The 20,805-nt window shown below is 39.9% G+C and overlaps 1 protein-coding gene across 16 annotated transcripts in view; it reads left to right on the top strand.

The window, feature by feature from the left end:
- RPS6KA3 (ribosomal protein S6 kinase A3) overlaps positions 1 to 20,805 on the top strand; it is a 1,133,953-nt gene that overhangs the window by 1,019,722 nt on the left and 93,426 nt on the right. For 3 of the 16 annotated variants that reach the window (XM_072744454.1, XM_025997463.2, XM_025997464.2), the window contains exon 1: positions 6,251 to 6,381. Coding sequence is in view for 2 of the 16 variants with exons in the window: in XM_072744460.1 (XP_072600561.1) it covers positions 6,313 to 6,381 (69 nt within the window). In the remaining 14 variants the exon portion in view is untranslated. Of the gene's footprint in view, positions 1 to 5,845; positions 5,932 to 5,995; positions 6,382 to 10,159; positions 10,202 to 20,805 lie in introns of those variants that run through there. The other 13 variants (XM_072744446.1, XM_072744453.1, XM_072744448.1 and 10 more) reach the window with 12 other exon arrangements.

Raw genomic sequence — 20,805 nt, 5'->3', positions numbered from 1 at the left:
TTAAATTTCATTTAAACTATAGAATTCATCCCTTATTTAGTGAACAAGTGTAGGTTATTTAAATTTAATTTTTTTGAAATTGTGCTAATTTATTTTTTAATAAAGGGATTTTATATGCCCCCAAAGTATACATTTTATTTACTAGTTAACAGGAACATGACTTAAAAATAAGCTACTGAAATCATAATCAGTGTGTTGTGTGATAAAAATATACTTCATCTCCAAGTATGGTAGTATTCATCTACAGTCGATTTTTCCTGCAACAGATTTGATTTGACACTCCTTCATTCATACAATTTTTGTGATTAAACCTGCAGATTTCTCAAGTATATAGATTTGGAGTTCAGTTGGTGGTCGAGGAATAAAGTTCCATTTAATTCCATAGCCTTTCTTTAAGTCACTTCCCCAGTCGAGGTCCTCTTGTGGGGCTGGTCTTACATCCAAGTCATTAAAAATGTCAGGATATTTTCTAAAGTATCTTTTCTAGCTGCAGACTCAAATGTACATTCAAAAAAACAAATACAAGCTTTTTTAAAAAATGTAACCACAATAACAGCCATGGTCTAAAACAACAGTTCCATTAAGTTTGGGTTTGGTGTTTTTCTTTCTTTCTCTTTCTTCTTTCTTTCTTTCTTTCTTTCTTTCTTTCTTTCTTTCTTTTCTACTTTCTTCTTTCTTCTTTTTTTTCATAGTGATGAGTACAAACCGGTGGTCCTTAGGTCTTAGCTTTAAAATGGTTTGTGGACTGAAAAAATTTGAGAACCACTGCTCTGACCAACCAAACTAAATTGATAGTTGTAAAACAGGAATGTTTATCCTCTGAAGGAATACTTTATACAGCAATTTTTGGTTAATGTTAAAGCAGCCGTTTTTAATATCAGTTTGAAAATGAAATTTTAATGTATTATCTCCCTCTTATGAATTACTGTTCATAAACAAGAACATTTAGTGGGTCTTTTCTGTTCTAGTAAAATGTAAACTGAAGGAAAACAGTAGCTTATTAAAGCTCCAAGAATGGCTTCTCAGTTCCTTGTCAAGTCTCAAAGTCTCATAATTCTTTCCCTTCAAACAACTCTGAAACAAAATGACACCTCTAAGGAGTAAGCATTTTGGAAACCAATAAAGGAAAACATTAAAGCATGTCTAACACAGACCTCTCCTCCACACTTCCCTGTTCTTCCCATCTTCCCTACATAAGTATGAGTCAGGTAATGTTAACTTTGAATCATACATTCGTTAGTTTCTTTTGAGCATTACATAAACAAAGTTTTGATCATAGCCTATGAGGCAACTGACCTGTAATCATTTGCATTTCAACACATGTGGCTTGAAAACAGAGCAGTGAGTTACCCTACATGCTCTTTTATTTGAATTCCACAGGAAGTTACTCACCAGATCATTTTTTGTGATCCAAGAATGCACTAAAGAAATAGATTATACCATAATAAAATGCTTACACAACAATAACTTTTGAGTGAAGCATTTAAATTACATTATGTATGCAGGAATACTCCCTTTCTGAAGTTGATAACAATACCTCCATTTATTGAGTGGTTCCCTATGGGGCAGGCGCTGTGCTCAATGCGTTACAGATGTTTCCATTCAATCTTTCCATCAATCCTACCATGTATGTATTATTACCTTATTTTCAAATCAGGAAAACAGAGCTTAGTCTGCAAATATTTATTGAGCAACTACTATGTTCCAGACCCTGTTCTAGGCCATCAAGTTGAGGATTAGAGACATAAAGGAACCTGCAGTTGGGCACAGGCCTGTCTCAGCTCTCATCATGATCCCATATTGCCTTACTGAGAAGAATGTTAAAGAAGCAATTCAAGTATTTGTATCATAGAATGTCTTCCTCTTAGTTCTTTATAGATTTTATTACCATCTTTCCTCATAGGCAACTCTAGAATCATTGGCCTTTATATCTGGAGGGGAACCTAGAGAAAAAGGATCCTTACATTTTGCAACATTTGAATTTTCTCAACTAAAATGTTCAAATAGATGTAGAAATTCCTGTTGTCTCTTGAGATGTGTCTCAATGAAGAAAATATTCTTTTTTAAAAAAGATTTTATTTATTTATTCATGAGAGACACACAGAGAGGCAGAGACATAGGCAGAGAAAGAAGCAGGTTCCATGCAGGGAGCCGGATGTGGGACTCCATCCCAGGACTCCAGGATCACGCCCTGAGCCAAAGGCTCAGGTTTAGCTCAACCGCTAAACCACCCGGGGCATCCCAATGAAGAAAATATTCTTAATTTTTATTTGGGGACTTTAAAAACCCACAAAATTCATATACATGGAAGATATGTCACCATGTATTTTGTTTGATTACTGTCTTATGTGAGATAAAATTTGAGCCTAAGTTTTATCTTTCTTTCTCTCTGTAAAGACATAGTCTCTAGCAATTACTTTTTCCTTTTTTGTGAAAAATAAATATGCTTCAGATAATGTGAAGGGAAAAAAGACTCTTCAGAGAGATGATGATGATTACACTCTATGGGTTTTCTATAGTAGTAACAAAACTATATGTAATAGAGCAGTGAATTTTGGATATGTGTAAGAAAGAGATTGTGCCACAATCTGTAGTTAGTCATCTTGTAACTTTTCCAGACTGATGGAACTCCATTTTTTGAACAAATGTTATTTTGTTAAGTAAATGCCCATTTAAACTTCTATACAAAGGTTGTAATTATAGCAGGAAATTGTTGGGGACAGGGGAAGTTAAATTTGGTTGTCTTGTCATACATCAGGAATGATTTCTTGGAAGTCTAGTCCAGATTTTCGACTGAGGTTTGCTGTTTCCCTTTGCTGTAGTTTCAAGTAATAACTTTCTAATATTTTGGTTCTGAGTGGAAGATTTATGCAGGAGGTGGGGCATAGAATCAGACTTTTGTGCTGGTTTTGTACCAAGGAGCTCCAAAAGACAGTGAAATGTGAGGATATCACTTAACATTATATTATGACATAAAAGGCTCAATGTGAAACTTCTAAAGGAGTGCTGTCCTCTAGAACTATAGTGCTTATCTTGACAAGTAAGCCCCATATATAAAATGTATAGTAGCTATATGAAGACATAAAAAGAAACAGGTGAAATTAATTTCAATAAAATATTTTATTTAACTCAATATATTCAAAATACTATTTCAACACGTAGTCAATAGAAAAATCATTACTGAACTACTTTATATTCTTTTTTTTTGTACTGAGTTTGTGAAATCTGGTGTGAACTTTACACTTACAGCACATCTCATTTGTGACCAGCCAATCTTATTTTAATTATTTCAAGAGCCATGTGTGGCTAGTAGCTACCATATTAGCCTGCACAGGGTGATCTCTAGAGGCAGCTTCTTTGAATAACTAAGAGTTTTCCTTTCTTAAACGGGAAAGCAAAAAGTACTCCTGTTCAGGGTAATATCAACTTCTATGTTCAAATAACTCTTTTTACCACCACCTACAAGAAATATCCCCCCGGTTCATTTGATTTTCTCAAATTATCCCACCCAGAGAGAGTGGTTGCACCACTTTTGGATTTTAAAAGAAATAAATGAAAAAAGGTTGTTAACAACAACAACAAAAATTCACATTTGTCTTTGGACAAAAGGAAAGAGAATGGTGTTTTTCTAAATCAATTCACAAATACTTGTCAAGTTGATCCTATGTGCAAGACGGCTGTGCTAGTGGTAGACAGCACATTATTAACAGTTCATTTCATTCTTAATTCCTGCAATATGAGTACCGGCCACAGTAACTTCGTTTTAGAAGTATTCTTCTAGTTTTCAAGGTAAAAAGAATAAAAGTTGATATCGAAATTAACTTTTCAGTGTACAACTTGATTTATTCTGTGGAATAATTTGCACGGGTTAGTGTTAGACACATAATAACTGCCTCCTTAAATACAAGGTATGTTTTTACTCAAGCAAGAATCTCAGTCGTAATAACTGATCAGTTTGGTGGACTAATTTACCTTAAAAAATTGACCAACTTCTTTTCGCTATAAGGAATGGTAATGTGGGTTTGCAATGTAAATGAAAGAAAGAAAAATTAGGCATTTCCTACATAAATATAAAGCAACGCACAACTCCTTATTCTTAAACTTCTGTGAACTGGTTTTACCGTCAGGAATTACGGAGACCGTGCTGCCAAATTAGCTGAGTGTGGGTCCAGACTGGATTTGCAGCACTAGAATCAAGCATGTTGGGGGAGGTGACAGAATCACGAGCTAAGTTCTCCCCACCCCCCGCCGCACAGACCACGCTGAGCCTGCCCAGATGTTGCTCAACCCTGAGCTGTCCCCCTGAGTCCAAGGCTGCGAGAGAGGGCGCACGGCGAGGACTTCCGGCCACCTCCTTGGGCCCCCTAAACAGATGGAGTCGCTTCTGGTGGCCACGAGGCTGTCGGGCCTCGAGCTTGTGCCAGAGGGCGTGCAGGCGAAGGCAGCAGAAAGATCCGAACACCTGCCTTCTTCGGGCCCAGTGAGAAACCTTGCACCGCCCGCGCAGACCTGGCCCGCCAGGAGTGGGGCTCTAATCTCAACCTCACACCTGCCTTAGGGAGGAAGACAAGGGCTCTCCAGGTGTCTGGGTCCCGGGATGATGAAAGCGAGCTGTTAAAAGGCGTGCACCGGAAGCGCAGCGGGGGACGCGAGGTGGCCGCGGGGCGTGGGAGGACCGGGACGCCTGGGCCCAGGCCTGAGGGGATGAAGGCACTGGCCTTCCCGGAGATTTCCCTTTACTTTTTTTCCTTCTCCTCGTAGAGAGGGTTGGCCAGTGGCTGCAGTAGCTTTCCACTCAGCCCAGCGACTTTTACAGAATTTTGCCCAGGCGCACGGAGTCCGCTAGGCACCTGGCGTTGGGAACACGAGGTGGAACCGCACCCCCCCACCCCCCCACCCCAGCGGCACTCAGTCCCGACGCCCAGGCCTCTTCCCACAAACTCTCAGTCCTTTTGGATTCCGTTGCCGTCTGGGGATTGGTTTTCCTTAACCCAGGGCTTCCCTATCTTGGGCTGGAGGAGTTAGGACCTCCCTCGCTTTCTCTCCTCCACCCTGGGCCAGCCTCATTTTTTAATCTAATCTTTTATTTAGAGTCAACAGTGGAGCAAGAACCCCAGGCTCCTGCCAACAAGATATTTTAAAATAATTCCCCAACCTCTGCCGAGTGGGGCAGCCTCAAGGAACCTCCTTGTTTTTTTCCTCGTGCAGATTTAGGTACCAGGGAGCGGGGACTTCGAGAGTCGAGGTTCATGCTCGAGGGCTCTGCAGACTTTGGGTGGGGGGCGACTCAAGCAAGACAAATGAATTCCAAATATTAAAGATATAACACAAGTGCCTCGATTTGCAGAGCCTTGAATCAAATCGAGAGACGAACCTCCAGGGGGCTCCAGGGCACAAAGCTTACGTGTCCCCCATCCTGGGAGACGTTACGGAGGAGGGGGCGGCAGGTGAGTGCCCAGCGTGTGAGCCTAGTTAGGGCGGATCCTGGCCCATTAAAGGATGTGCCCATAGACACTATGCTCCCCACAAACACCCACTGAGGAGTCAGACCGAAAAGACACCCACGCTCACTCCCCGGGTCCTTAGCACCCGACTGCGCCCACTGTGCCTCGCCCATCTCCCTCCCCAGCTAGGCGGAGACCACTGTTCTCTACATCCTTAAGTAGCCTCCGACCTGCTCGGACCCTTAGCCTAGGGCTCCCAGCCTTTAGCTTTCCTTGCCCTTCCCCTTTTCTTTCCCCTGCCGCCCGCCGACGCCCCCAGATCTCTCCGGCTCGCCCTTCCTGAAAGTAGGCGAGGCCCAGAAGCTGAGGTTGGGGCGAGGAAGGAGGGAGGAGCGAAGCGCGGCGGCCGGGGGCGTGTCTTCCCAAGCCCCGCCCCCGGGTGCGCGCGGCGGTGGCGGCGGCGGCCGAGCCTCGCTCTGAGAGACAGGTATCGCTTAGGCGCCATGTTGTGAGCGGAAGTGGGGGAGCGCGCGGCCGCCGCTGTTCTGCTGGGAGCGGGCGCGGGAACCGGCGGGGGGGGCGGAGCTGTAGTCCCGGCGGCGGAAGGAGGAGAGGAAGAAAGGGGCGAGACCCGGTGCCCGGCAGCGGCGCGAGGCTCTCGCTCGGCGCGCGGACATCTCCAGCCAGGCGCGCGGCGTTCGAGGGTCGGTGTCGGCGCCGAGCCCTCTCCCGGGCAGCCGGCGCTGGTGCTGCTGCTGCTGCTGCCGCCGCTGCTGCTGTCGTGGGGCTCGGGCGGCGACAGAGCGGGGCCGGCCGCGGGGCGGGCGGGGAGGGAGGAGGCGGTGAAGGCGGCGGGCCGGGGGGGAAGATGCCGCTGGCGCAGCTGGCGGACCCGTGGCAGAAGATGGCTGTGGAGAGCCCGTCCGACAGCGCTGAGGTGAGTGCCGCCGGGCGGCCGGGGGCTGGCGCGCCCCTCCCCTCGCCCCCGCCGGCCAGCTCCCCTCCCTGGAGCTGGCCACTTGGCCCCTTCCTCTGCTGCTCGCGTCTCCCCTCGGGTCTGGGATTCCGGTTTGGGTAGTTGGGGTTGGTCTATTTGCCCTTCTGTTCCACCCGCACCCTCACCTCCCCTCCCTCGCTCGGGGGGCTGTGGTGTGGTGGCGCGTAGGGTTTGGAGTGGGCGCTGGGGCTTTGCAAGAAGCCGATTTTAATCAACTTTGCGTGGGGGGACCGGGAAGCGGAGCGGGGGCCGAAGAGGAGTTGGGAAGTTTGGCCCTGCCTGCTTGGGGGCTTCCCTGGACCCTGGCGACTTTGGAGTGTAAGGGAGGGGTATGGATTGGGTTCACTGGGGAGCAGGGACTCCCGAGTCCGGCCAGGGGAGGGAGTTGGTGCTGTGAGTCGGGCGCGCAGGGGCCAGAACGGCCCAAGGCTGGACTGGCGACCTGTGGGGGCTTCGGGTAAGGGGTACAGGACAGCCAAGGGTTTTTGCCTTCCCCCCAAGTCTGTCTGCCGCAGCGGTTTCTGCTGGTGCAAAGGAGAAAGTGGAAGCCTGAGATCCTCCCCCCTCCCCCATTTCTGAGGTCGCTGAGCTCGAGGACCCCAGTCCCTAGGAGCTTTAACTTGAGTTTCCTGTCCATGGAGGTGAGAGGGTGATGTTCAAAGCGATCATTAGCCGCCCTAAAGGGCTTTCAGGTTTTCTTCCCCCGGAATCTATTCGATGACGGTCCCTGAGACACCTAACCGAGTGCCAAAAACCCAAACAATATACCCAAACACGGCAAAACAATTTCCCCGGACACAGCCTAGCATCGAGCTTTCGCAGCCGTCCCTGTCCCAGAACCAACTTGGGGTCTGCGAAAATAATCCAGACAAGACCCATTCCAGGGCATCAGCGCTCCTCTCCGAAGTGGAAAATCAATTCCTTATGGTGGCACGTCTGTGATTCTCCCTTCTTGACTTTTTGCTATCTTCTATCCCCGCAGCGGACTTTGGGGGATTACAGGATGATAGCCTGCGTGTGTGTAATAGTTAGTGAGTGACCCCATTTCTGGAAAGCATGACTGAAACGCGGGGGTGGAATGGGGCAGGCTCTGATGAGTGGTGTACTTGGCGGCAGCCGCTGCCCTGCCGGCCTCCGCAGTGTGAGAGGTGGATAGGGTTACTGGTTACGTCAGTAAGACCGAGGCTCAGTTTGATCTGAGATGCGGGACACTTGCATTCTCGGGTATAATGGAGGGGGAGGGGAGTCAGTTCAAATCGCTTTTCAATTTTTTCCTAGTCACCTCCACCCACTGCTGTATAAAATGTTTACTTGCTCTCCTTAACGTGAGCAGAGTTGTAATAGTGCTTACGGCTGGTACTTAGTATTTTGTGACTTGGATCATATTTTTAAAATCTAAGCTAAACGCTGCTCTTCAATGGAAAAAATATTGATAGATGTTTTCTAAATATTTTTTAAAAGGAAATCACGTTTTTAAGACTAGCAGGATTACATTTAAATTTTTGTTAGCCTGTTTAATACTATCGATGTATTATAAGGAAATTGAATTTAAAATGTTTTATCATCCTTTGAATGGATAGTATGGAAATTAGTATGCAAACAGACTCTTTTCATTCATTTTTTCCTTCAAATTTATTTGCATTGAGTAATATAGCTATAAGGTTTATAAAATATGTTCTCAAAGTGCTGACCTTGTGAAAAGAAATTGAATTGCTTTGAGCCTGATTGTTACATGCAAACGGTAACATTTGCAACTCATAATCAGTCCACATTTCTGCTTGGCACGTATCAATGTGTTAAAAAATCATTTAAAATTCCACCTTATCTTTTTTCTACATAGCATACATTTGGATAAGGAAGGCACAAAACTGATATTTATTTAGCACTTACTATATGCCAGATACTGTGGTACATGCTATTTCATTTTATCCTTCCTATGACCCAACAGAGTAGGATTGTGATCCTCATTATTACAGATTAAGAAACGGAATATTTGAAGTTAAGGGCACAAAGATTATAAATAGTAAACGATAGAGCCATAACTCAAAGCCGAGTGGGTATAATTCATGAGCTTTGCTTTATATTAAGGTAGCTGCTTCAGATCCTTTGTGGAAAAATTCAGAGTATAAATAAATAAGCCAGTAGTTGGAGGTCATGTATTTTTCAGAAACAGTTACGGTATTATAAGCGATTGCACTTGTTAAAGCCTAGTTATTTCAGTTACTGTCATGGTTTCCAGAACCTGGCAGATAGGATTCCACAACTTGCCATTTTCAAAGAATTTTCTTGATATTCTGGCATAAGATATGTCACAGGGAGCTGGAGTTGCCTAGATTAATTTTTAAAAGATTTTTTAATGGCCTTTAGATATTTTGTTGCCTTTGGTGGTTCATCTGTTTCAAGTAAATTACTTCTGATACAATTTTGGAAATTGAAGCCAGCAAGGAAAAGGTTGAGAATTTTCATTCAGAAGTCTAATATTGAACTTAATATTATGTCTGCTATTATGCCATCTCCTCCCCAGTAAGTTCTTAATAGAAAGTAATTATATTTTACCAGAATAAAGTCATTTTTTGAAAGATATTTACTTGAGTAAATTCATCAAAATTTTTTCTTTCTGGGCTAAAAGGTGTAAGGGTTGGTCTCTATAGAGATTTACATTTGTGGTCTGATTCCTAGTAGATTGTGAAATCTTGAAAGCAGAGCCTTTTTTTCCTTTGTATTCTCAGCACTTAACACAGTGCCTGGCACATATATGTTATGAATCCAATAGACATCCACTGAGTGAATTATGATGGTCAGGAATAAGGTGATTATCAATGTTACTTCTGTTCTAATCATTTTAATCTTACATTGAAATATGAGCAATCTTAAAAACCTGAGTACCTCACCGAAAATACAAGGCAGTTTCTTCATTCCTTTACATAGCCTTCCTGCTTTAAGACCTCACATGGGTCTCATGGTGCTCAAAACAAAAAAACCCTTGTGGTTAACTCAAACATGGGTCAGAACATGATAGGCTAGAACTAGGCCAAATGTTTAAAGAAGCAAATTTAGGATAATAAAGGAAGTACTATGTAAGCAGTCAAGGTTAGTACAAGATTAAAAACAAAATAGTGTCCTAAATAGTCTAGGTGAATTCACAACTCTTTAGTGAGTTATTTAAAGATGCTAGTATGTTTTTGAGTGTCTGACGGTTTAGGAGACAGATATCAAGGAATTGTGACTATTCTGTAAATTCCTTGCCACTGCTGTCAGAGATAACATTTACTAGATCATAAGCCTGACCTAAAGTGACACTTTTTCTAAGTTTTCAATAAAGGATAAATGATAGTAAATGTAAATAAGAACAATTTTAATTAATTTAACCTTAATATACTTAAGGTTATTTTTGCTTTATAGAAATGTGCTGTATAAAAATAGCCACCTTGAATTGTTTTAAATAGCAAGTACCCATAATGCATTAAAATATTAATTATATAAATATTTTCTTTATAAAAAATGAGACCCTTGTGTTGGAAACCATCTTCAGTGAATGTGCATCCATTTTTATCTTCAAAGATTGTGTTGGATTCTGGAGTATTTCTACTATATTGATATTAGGTTTCTTATTTTTATCTGTAGGGAAATACATTCTATTAAAGTATGATCATTGATTTTGAAAAATGTTTTATTAAGTTTCTTTTCCTTTTCCTGTTTCATTTCTATCACCTTTCAGGTTTTTTTCTTTCCCCCAAGTGAAGATCTGAGGAGAGGACAGGTATTGTTACATGTCAACTGTCAATAGTAACTGTGACACATTACTGAGCACTTCATTGTTTTCAGTGATTATGATATTATAAGATGTCAGTTTTTGTTCAACTAAAATTTAGGAAAGTTTGCTTTTTTTTGCAGCTCTTCCTATACTAATTGGATTGATCCAAAATGTGAAACTTCTTTGGTACATTTAAATTTTAAGATAAAGAGATAAACCTAAAGAAACAAGTATAGGCAGACTTTGCCTTTTCTTTAGTATGTTTCTGGAAATTAAAATGAGTATATCCTATTTTTATTTAAGGAGACTGGCATAATTGGGATGTGCACTCTTGACCAAGGACATGATAATTGGTAAATTATAGATAAAAAATATAGCAGATCATTTATCAGAAGTCTGAATTGCAGAATTGTAAAGATTTTTAAAAAAATTTATCACACGCTAAAAAATTCATACCATTGTGATCATTGACAAGATTTGCTCTAGAGTTCCATACTCAGGGACATGTGATATAGCAGGCTGTGAATGTTGGGTGATGTCAAGGGCACCAGTTTCCCAGTGCAGACTGGATGCTTTAGACCCAGTGATCCAGATTACAGTGTACAACAGTGACATTTTGGTGGTCCCTGGGTAATGCATGAGTGTTATAGAGCTCAGTTGTTTATGTGTTTTGATGGATAACAAGTTTTAAAACATTGGAATGCAATTGTGCAAATCTATATTATACATGCAATTCCCCAATTCACATAATAGAAAATAAAAACAACCAAATGCAGTTTTATATTTGGCATTAAATGTCTTCTTCTACCCCACTTCAGATTTGATAGTTTTCTGTGTCACTAATCTGGAACAATTAGCAGATCTCACATATTCCAGCTTATCAATTTAATACCAAGTAGCATAAAAACAAAGATAAAACAACTGTAAATGTTAGTTATTGTAAAATGTGTAGAGTTAAAAAAAACACAAATATATGTATTTTCTGAAACAGATTGAGGGTAAAATGTGTCCATTTAAGACAACTATTATTTTATACATTTGGCCTATTTTAAGCAAACACATTAGTTACTAGCAATTCAATATTTCAGTTTTACTTACCTCCTTAAAATTTAGAAGGTACTTTGTAAGATAATTTGGATGTATGGCAAAGTGTTGGAGCCATAAAGACCTGGGTTTGAGTCCTGGCTCTGCCACTTAATAATTTAGTAATCTTATGCAAGTTGGTTAATGTCTCTATGCTTCAACATTCTAATCTGTAAGATAGGGATGAAATAATACCTACCTCATAGGGTTGTGGTGAGAATTAAGTGAAATGATAATATATGTAAAGTATGTGGTTCAGTGCATGGTTTAAGTGTCTAATAAATAATATAATGAATCTGTCTAACAGAATTGTGTGAGGAAGTTCTGTGTTTTTCCTCTGGGGTAATTTTTTCAGAATCAAGCAGAACAATTAAAAGTGATTTGTTTGATCTGTTTAAACAGCCATTATTATATCTGAATATAATTATAAGGATAAGGTAAATGCGAATCTCTTGAATCTGTCCCCTTTTGTATTGTTCCCCTCTTCAATATCATCTTTAAAGGGGAAAAACAAAGAACGTTTGAAGAATATGTGTGGAAGAAGGAAGAAAGCAAAGTTAATGTTCACATTTCGACATTGGTCAAGTTGGAAGGCATCTCACAGTCCATGGCATGCGATTGTTTAATTTGCAGTGTTACTTTCCCCTTAGGGATATATAATAGTATATTTTACACATGATAGTGTCTTACGATTGGTGAAAGCTGGTGTATCCTAGATGTCAACTTCTTGAAGGAAGTATGTCCTTGAAGAAATGGATAAAGTCAATATATAGTGTTAATACGTAGAATTTTAACTTACTTTCTCTAAAACATACCAAAACAAAATGTGCACACCTTTTTATATTTTAGGATCAGTCCTATTAATTTCACTTTTAGGGACAGAAATTAATATGGAACACCTCCCTCCCCATTACTCTAAATACATTTGTTTTGGTTATTTGAATATTCCACAAGTAACTGGGTTTTCCTGCCTAGAAATAAAATCCTTTGGATTTGGTCTTTTATGTGGTATTTGTACTTAAAGAACTTGAAATATGATATACAGTATTTTTAACTGAGAAGTCTCTGGAAATGTTAAAGATGTATCTATGCTCCAGCGACCATCTCTGTCATGCAAAAACAAAAACGAAACAAAGGAGTGTAACATAATCAAATACATGTGGCAGTTATAGAGGTAAATAGTATTTGGCCAATGTCTTTACCTCATAACTTCTTAGAACTTTTGAGATGATATTTGTACATGATGAATCTGCAAAAAAGATATAGCCCACATCATTTGAGACTTCATGTCAGAACCCTTTTTTTCAACCATCTATTGAAGTCTCAAAGGACACAAGTGCTTTGCAGAACAGTTTGGACACTCGATAACTATAGTAACATGATCCAGTATTGCCTGCAAATGAGCTGTTATGTTTAATTGTATCAAAGCTTTTTTTTATGTCAAGAGTTTTTCATTTTGAATTGAAATCTTTTAAATTGTACAATTCTCCATCTTTTTTTTAAAGATTTTATTTATTTATTCATGAGAGACAGAGAGAGAGAGAGGCAGAGACCTAAGCAGAGGAAAAAAGCAGGCTCCATGCAGGGAGCTGGATGTGGGACTTGATCCCGGAACTCCAGGATCATGCCCTGGGCCAAAGGCAGGCACCAAACCGCTGAGCCACCCAGGGATCCCCCAATTCTTCATCTTATAATGGACTAGACATTTAAATATAAACATTTATTTTTTTAATATTTATTTGAGAGACAGCAGAGCAAGAGAGAGCATGAACTGGGGGGAGGGGGAAGGGGCAGAGGATAAGGGAGAAACAGACTCCCCACTGAGCAGGGAGCCCAACAAGAGGGCTGGATCCCAGGACTCTGGGATCATGACTTTAACTGAAGGCAGACGCTTAACCAACTGAGCCACCCAGGTGCCCCTAAATATGATTTAAATGAAAGTTTAAAATAACTTAAACTTTTTATCCCATATTCTGAAAATTAATGGTCATATTCTACCTTAATATCAAGCTAATTGCCTCTGTTAAGTGGCCCGTACATTGACTTGCTCTGTAATTTGTATCTCAAATTCATAAATTTTAAAAACTCTTTTATCATTTGGAAACTTTATGTTGCCATCAATCTGCCTATCTCTTCCACTCTCCTTTTTAAATTAATCGCTTCTAACTCAGTTACTAGAAAATATCTAGGATTACTGATATTTTGATAGTCATTTTTAACTTGGGAACCTTGTTACTCCATCTTAAAAAACAGTTTACACTCGCAGCTTACCAAATAATGTAAAAGAGCATCCTCACCGTTTTTGTGATCTCTGCTCATTGTATACACATACCTCTGGGGCCAAGGGTGTTTGGACATATTACCTATTAATAACAGTGTTTTATGCTTCAACATAGGGTGACCAAATGGTTCAATTACTGGCATTACCTACTCTGCGTATTTACCTTCCTTTCTGGAAAGTATCAACTAGAAAGGAATGTGAATAAACTAAAGAACAGGCCTACAAAACAGAAAGCTAGCCTACTGCCCCACCTGGAGTCAGGTCTCCACATTGTCTTTGGAGGGTTTTTTTCCCCATGAAATAGTGCTAGTTTCCTGACTGTTAGCTACCCTATATTTGTGTGTAAATCCAAAAGCGCTTTTATACTTCCTGTCATTCTTTTCCTTTATTAGTATAAATAGAATTACAGCAGTAGCATAACTTGTCAGGTTTCCCAATATTCACTAATATACCCATGGTATATTATATACCTTAAAAACTAGTTATGTTTAATCCACCATGTAAATTGATTTTTATAATCTTCTGTATAATGATGATCTCATCTTCAAACTTGACCTGGTCATCTAGATTTCTGTGAGCTTGCCTCTAATCCTGCGGTCCACAAAGCTTGTTATAGGAAACTTGGTTCAGTCATTTGATATGTGTTAGAAGCAGATGTTAAATTGATAGCCTGAAAAAAAAAATAAATTGATAGCCTGAAGCAAAAGATGATTTTGACATAATAGATTGAAGTATGTCTCACATATAATGTTTTGGTAGAAAACTCTCCAGAAATCTTGTAGAACCTATACTAAAAACTTCAGATATTCTAATTTTTTACATTTAGGAGCCTGAAAATAAGATAAAATAATAGTAAAGATTAACTTAAAAAAAACCCCCATAACTTCTAGATCGTCATTGTTCAGTAGCTACTAGCCACACATGGCTATGGAGCACTTGAAATGTGGCTAGTGTGGCTGAGGAACTGAACTTTGAATTTAATTTGAACTATTTTAAATTTAAATAGTCACCTGTGGCTAGTGGCTGCCACATTCAACAGCACAGTTCTAGATTATAGGATTAGTACAAATTGAACTTTTTTTTCCTATACTGGTGTTTTTCAGCTTTGCTTTGTTATTTGTATTTTGAAATTAATAGGCTAAAGCTTTTTCTTTCTTTCTTTCTTTTTCTTTTTTTTTTTTTTTTTGTACAATTTTTTTCTCTGAGCTAGGTGTCGTCAGAGTCCACACCACTACCACCATCTTGCCTGTGGTGGTGCGTTAGTTTCCTTTTATTTTTTAAGATTTTATTTATTTATTTATTCATGAGAGATACAGACAGAGAGAGAGAGACAGAGACACAGGCAGAGGGAGAAGCAGGCTCCATGCAGGGAGTCCCATGTGGCACTCTATCCCGGGACTCCAGGATCACACTCCGGGCTGCAGGCGGCGCTAAACCGCCGCGCCAGCAGGGCTGCCTGCTAAAGCTTTTTCTAAATGAAAGAATATTTACTATGCTTTTTCAAATTATGTTTAACCAGCTTTGTTTTGTTCTTCACCTACTCTGGAGATTTTTATAAACCCTATTACATGGTATGTGCCCCTCAAATCACCATTCTGCACTTTCTACACTTTTGCTAGCTTTCTAGTGACATTTCTCATTCAATGATAACACCAAGGACTGGGGAAATTTAGCTATCAAAAAATGTTGCATTTTGTTAACTATGCTGTGCTAATTAATACTGGAAAAGTGGATTGATACATCTTGTAGATTAGCATTTACTGAATGTCCTCTGTAACTAGACACCGTCTATATCAACTTGAATGAGGTAGACATAATTCTTCTCAACCTACAGATAGGGAAGCTAAAGCCTGGAAAGGTTGAATAAGCTGCTCATGGTTGCACAACTAGTTAGTAGAGGAGGCAGGAATCAAACCCTAGTCTCAGATTGCAAATTTCACTGATTTTCTGCTAAACTGCCATGCTTGAGTTGAGAACAGCATGTAGGTGAGTGACTCATTCTAGATGAAATCTCCTACAGTGGAGAAAGCTTCTCTGTGGTTTGCATGAGAGGATATTTTTATGGGAACGTATAGGTAGAGTTAGAAAATGAAATCGATTCTACTCTCCAAATACATTGTGCGTTAAATAGGTTTTTGTGAGCTGGCCTGAGAAATGGGGTTTGTAACATTGTATGACATAATGTTTTGGGATTTCTAAACAGGTGTCTTACATGTGAACATTTGAAACAAAAACTATAGTATTTGGAAAAGGGGAGGGGGCTGTCCAGATACTAGTTAACAGTCTTCATAAAGTAGTCCTCAGGTGTGTGCTTGGGTAACTGTGTTCTGTTTTTGAATTGCTGCTTATTAAATCATTACCTCTTTATATTTGCATCTCTTTAGAAAAATCTATTTGACACTCCCTCAAAGTGTCAGAAAATAGGATCTGAGTCAACCTGAAAAAGTTACCAGTTATCTTGCTACAGTATAAGAAAAGGAAACTTAAAGTTTACACGGTCATTGATGGGTTTTTTTTTTCCTGTTTAGGTTAAATATCCTTAATTAATCATTTTTTAAATTGAGATAGGATTTACATACCACAAAATTCACTCTTGTATACAATTCAGTGGGTTTTAGTATATTCACAAGGTTCTGCAACCATCACCACTATCTAATTCCAGAACATTTTCATCAGCCCAAAAATAAATCCCATACTCATTAGCAGTCATCCCTATTCCTTCCTTCCCCCAGCCCCTGGCAACCAGTAATCTACTTTCTCTGTAGATTACTTATTCTGGACATTTCATATTAATGGAATCATATAATATGTGGACTTTGTGTCTGACCTCATTCATTTAACAATGTTTTCAAAGTTCATCCATGTTATATCTTGTATCAGTGCTTCATTTTTATGGCTAATATTTTACTGTATAGATACACCACATTTTGTTTATCCATTTATCAGTTCGTGGACATTGGGGTTGTTTCCACTTTTTGGCTATGGTAAATAATGCTGCAATGAATATTTTGTATTAAGTTTTTATGTGAACATATGTTTTTTATTCTCTTGGGTATGTACCTATGAGTGGAATTTCTGTGTCATATGGTAAGTCTATGTTTAATATTTTTGAATTACCAACAAATTGTTTTCCAAATTCCTTGAACCATTTTACATTCCCACCAGCAGTGTATGAGGATTCTAGTTTCTCCTTATCCTCATCAGCACTTGTTACTGTCTTTTTCATTATAGCCATCATAGTATGTGAGCAGTGGTATCTCATTGTGGTTTTGATTTGCATTTCCCTAATAACCAAGGGTGTTAAGGATCTTTTCATGTGCCTGTTGTCTACTTGTATACATAATTAATTCTTGTGCTTATTTTTTACTGATTTGGAGACTTAAATGGAGTTTTTGCATTAATGCTGTTAATAGAAGATCCTTGTCTATGTTATATTGTATACAGACCTTCCTGGAGTTAAACAGGATTATGTTCCATCATAAGTTGGAAATGCATTTAATGCACCTAACATACTGAGTGTCACAGCTTAGCCTACCTTACCTTTAACGTGCTCAGAGCACTTATATTAGCCTAGAGTTGGGCAAAATCCTCTAACACAAAGCCTATTTTATAACAAAGTGTTGACTAGCTCTTGTAATTTATTTAATACTGTACTGAAAGTGAAAAACAGAATGACTTTAAGTATATTGGATGTTTATCCTCATGATCACATGGCTGACTAAGAGTGCTATTCCTTACCACTTCCCAGCATCACGAGAGAGTATCATACCACCTATTGCTAGCCGGGGAAAAGATAAAAATTCATTGTGGTTTCTACTGGATGACGTTAAATCACTTTTGCACCATTGTAAAGTCAAAAAATTATAAGTCAAACCATCATAAGTCAGGGACTGTACATAGTTCTTTAGAAAACTTAGTTTCAATCTGTGTTTTCAAAAGTTTTTTTTTTATTTTTATATGTGATAAATTCAAAGTTTTTCCTAGAACTCTGGTTTTCCAACTGGATCAGTAGAGCCCTATGTTCTTTGGAGATATCTTATGTTACCTCATCACCTGGACCATCCCTTTTCCCAGCCAGAGTAGAGTTTCTAGAGGAACACAACAAAGAGTTAATGTTAATTATAGAAAATTATGGCAAGAAAGCAATTATTGAAGCAGTGATATTTTTCATTAGAGTCTTCAGTGTTGTTAAACTATTCTATAGTTTATTTAAAGCAAGAGTACAGGAAATAATTGAAGATCAATTAAAACTGTATGTTTAGATTCTCCAAAGTTAAATATAAGTCAATAGATAAATGAATTTTTTTTCAAGAATCCATTTTTTAGGTTCTTTTTTTTTTTCATTTTTTAGGTTCAGTGAGATGTACAGGTGTTTCATTTAAAGAAGTAGGAAAATACAAAACAAAACCTTCTTGCCTCCTTTCCTTCAAGTTCCTGCTGGTTATTGGTATAATTCAAGAGGAATAACTATTATAATGGATGTTGGTAGCAGTAAGGAAGGTTACTTAAAGAGAAAAATGTCACAGACAAATTAAAAATAAGATTTCCTGGGGTGCCTAGCTGGCTGGTAGTGGAGCATGTGACTCTTGATCTCAAGGTCATGGGTTCAAGCCCCACATTGGGCATGGAGCCTACTTAAAAAAAAAAAAGGATTTCCTTTGGATTATTAAAAAGAGCTCATAAAGGAGTTTTTTTTAATTTTATTTTTTATTTGAGGGAAAGAGCACGTGAGAGATAGCATGAACAGGGGGTAGGGGCAGAGAGAGAGAAAGGAAGAAGCAGGCTCCCTGCTCAGCAGGGACTCGCCAGGACTCTGGGATCATGACCTGAGCTGAAGGCAGACGCTCAACCAACTAAGCCACCCAGGTGCCCCTATAAATGAATTCTAAAGTGAACTTTTCCCCTTGGCTGTTTGAGTGTGTTGAGGATATTACTAGGTAATGATGAATGAAATATGATTATTTCCTTTGGAATATCATAGTTTAAAAGTACTGAGGTGGACAGGCAGTTAAATAACATGAAGCAAGCTAAATTAGCCAGGAATGTTACAAATAGATATAATTGGAACTTCAGAAGAAAATTATGATCTATAATGTTACAGCAGTTATCCATAGTGCATTTTTAAGCATAATGTGGAAGATTAGAAAGTAAATATTACTACCCCTGACACCTAATAAAGTTCCTTTTAAAACACACATACACACACAAAGCAAATAAATGTTATTTTCAACATGAAAATCACTTAGAGGAGATTTCTGGTTCTCCCAAGTTGAAGGAACCCCATTCCTCTTAGGTCCTCTTTTACAACTAAAACCCTTAAACATAACACCTCAAGTACAGGAACACTCTGAAAGGTGAAAACAAGAAGGCAGACTGCCTACAGATTTTGAGACTCAAAGAATGACACAAATAGTGAGTTCTTTGGGTTATTTTTATTGCCTCCCATATATCTTGGACAGGTCCTGTAAAAGCCTCTGACCTGAATCACCAATAGTCACAGACAAAAGGGGCTCCAAGAAAAGCCTGTTCTCTTTAGCCAAGTGAATCGGGGAAAGGGTAGCCTAACAATAGTAAATCTTTTTGGCAGTCCCCGCCCTACTGCAGCCAAACACCCCCAGAAAAATCCCACCCTACTCCAAAGAAGCAAGTGGCGGTGCTTGAATTCCTCCACTCAGTGATGTTGGCTGGGCAGATCAAGGACCTAAACTCTCATTCCCTGCCTAGCAAAAGCAGACAGCACTTTGATTCCCCCTGCTGGGTGGTTTTGGCAGGTTGGTCAGGAATTTGATTTTCCCTCACTGCCCCCCCCCCCCATCCCACTACCTGCAGAAGGAAGTGATTCTCTCACTAAGGTACTATCAGTGGGGTCCAGGAGCCAGTTGAGCCTCCACCCCAATCTGGAAGCAATGAGATTTAACAAGGTGGTATTAGGCAGGGGTAGTCCCCACTAAGCCTTCTCCTGCCCTGAGCCTACACCTTCATCTAAAATCAACAAGGTGGTTGGACGTGGACTAGTCAACTCTGCTTCCCTTCTTTCCTGATGTCATTGGGGCCCAGTGGGTAGCTGAGCCCCCTCCTCCATCTGGCATCTACAAGGCAGAACAAAATGGTGGATGGCAGGGCTGGTTGGCACTCTACTTCCCCCTCTTCCCTTCCCTGTTAGCTGGGCCCTTAAGGAAGTTGAACTTTCCACTCTACCTTACAGCAAAAAAAGCAGTGTGAATCAGCCCTCTGCTTGCTTGCTTTCTTTCTTTCTTTCTTTCTTTTGTTTTTTTTTTAAGATTTTATTTATTTATTCATGAGAGACACGGAGAGAGGCAGAGACATAGGTAGAGAGAGAAGCAGGCTCCCTGTGGGGAGCCTGATACAGAGCTCAATCCCAGGACCCTGGGATCACAACCCAAGCCAAAGGCAGATGCAAAACCACTGAGCCACCCAGGTGCCCCTCTGCTGTCTCCCTGTTGTCAGTGTGATCCATCAGGGAACTGAACTTGTACCCCTACTCAGAGGCAACGCAATGGTGTGGTACCCCACTTTTACTGGTACCAAGAATGGAGCTGAACTTCCATCTCACTCCTGTTCAGAAAAGCAAGAGTCCTTGCTCCACTTTTGCCAGGGTGGTGTCAGTGGGGCCCCGCAGGAAGCTGAACGTACACATTCACCCTGCCCTTATACTACATCTCAACTAGTAGACTGCCTGCTAAAAAATGATTAAATAGGATAAAGAGTTTTATCTCCAAGATGTCCATTATGCAATTAAAGATCACTGTACTAAAAACCAAGAAAATCACAACATGAATGAGAAAAAAGTCAACAGATGCTAACACCAAGATGCTTCAGATGTTGCAATTATCTGACAAGGTTTTTAAAGCAGCCATCATAAAAATGCTTCCATGAGCAATCACAAACACATTTGAATCAAGTTAAAAAAATTGTCTCAGAAAAACAAAAGATATAAAGCAGAATATGGAAACTTTAGAGCTGAAAGATATAGTACCTGAAATAATACATGGGCTTAATAGAAAAGTGAAGATAACAGGAAAACATAAATTTGAAGATAGAGCAACAGGATTACCTAATTTGAACAACAGAGAAAAGTGAGCCGATTAAAAAAAAAAAAAAAGAGTCCTAGGAGCCTGGGGAACATTAACAAGAGATTTAACGTCCATGTCGTCATAGTTCCAGAAAGTGGAGAAAAAGAGTGGACCTGAAGGAATAATGGCCTATACTTGCCCAATTTGGGAAG

The sequence above is a fragment of the Vulpes vulpes genome, chromosome X (genome assembly GCF_048418805.1).
Source record: "Vulpes vulpes isolate BD-2025 chromosome X, VulVul3, whole genome shotgun sequence".
Taxonomy (NCBI): domain Eukaryota; kingdom Metazoa; phylum Chordata; class Mammalia; order Carnivora; family Canidae; genus Vulpes; species Vulpes vulpes.
This window is presented reverse-complemented; position numbering and strand designations above follow the sequence as displayed.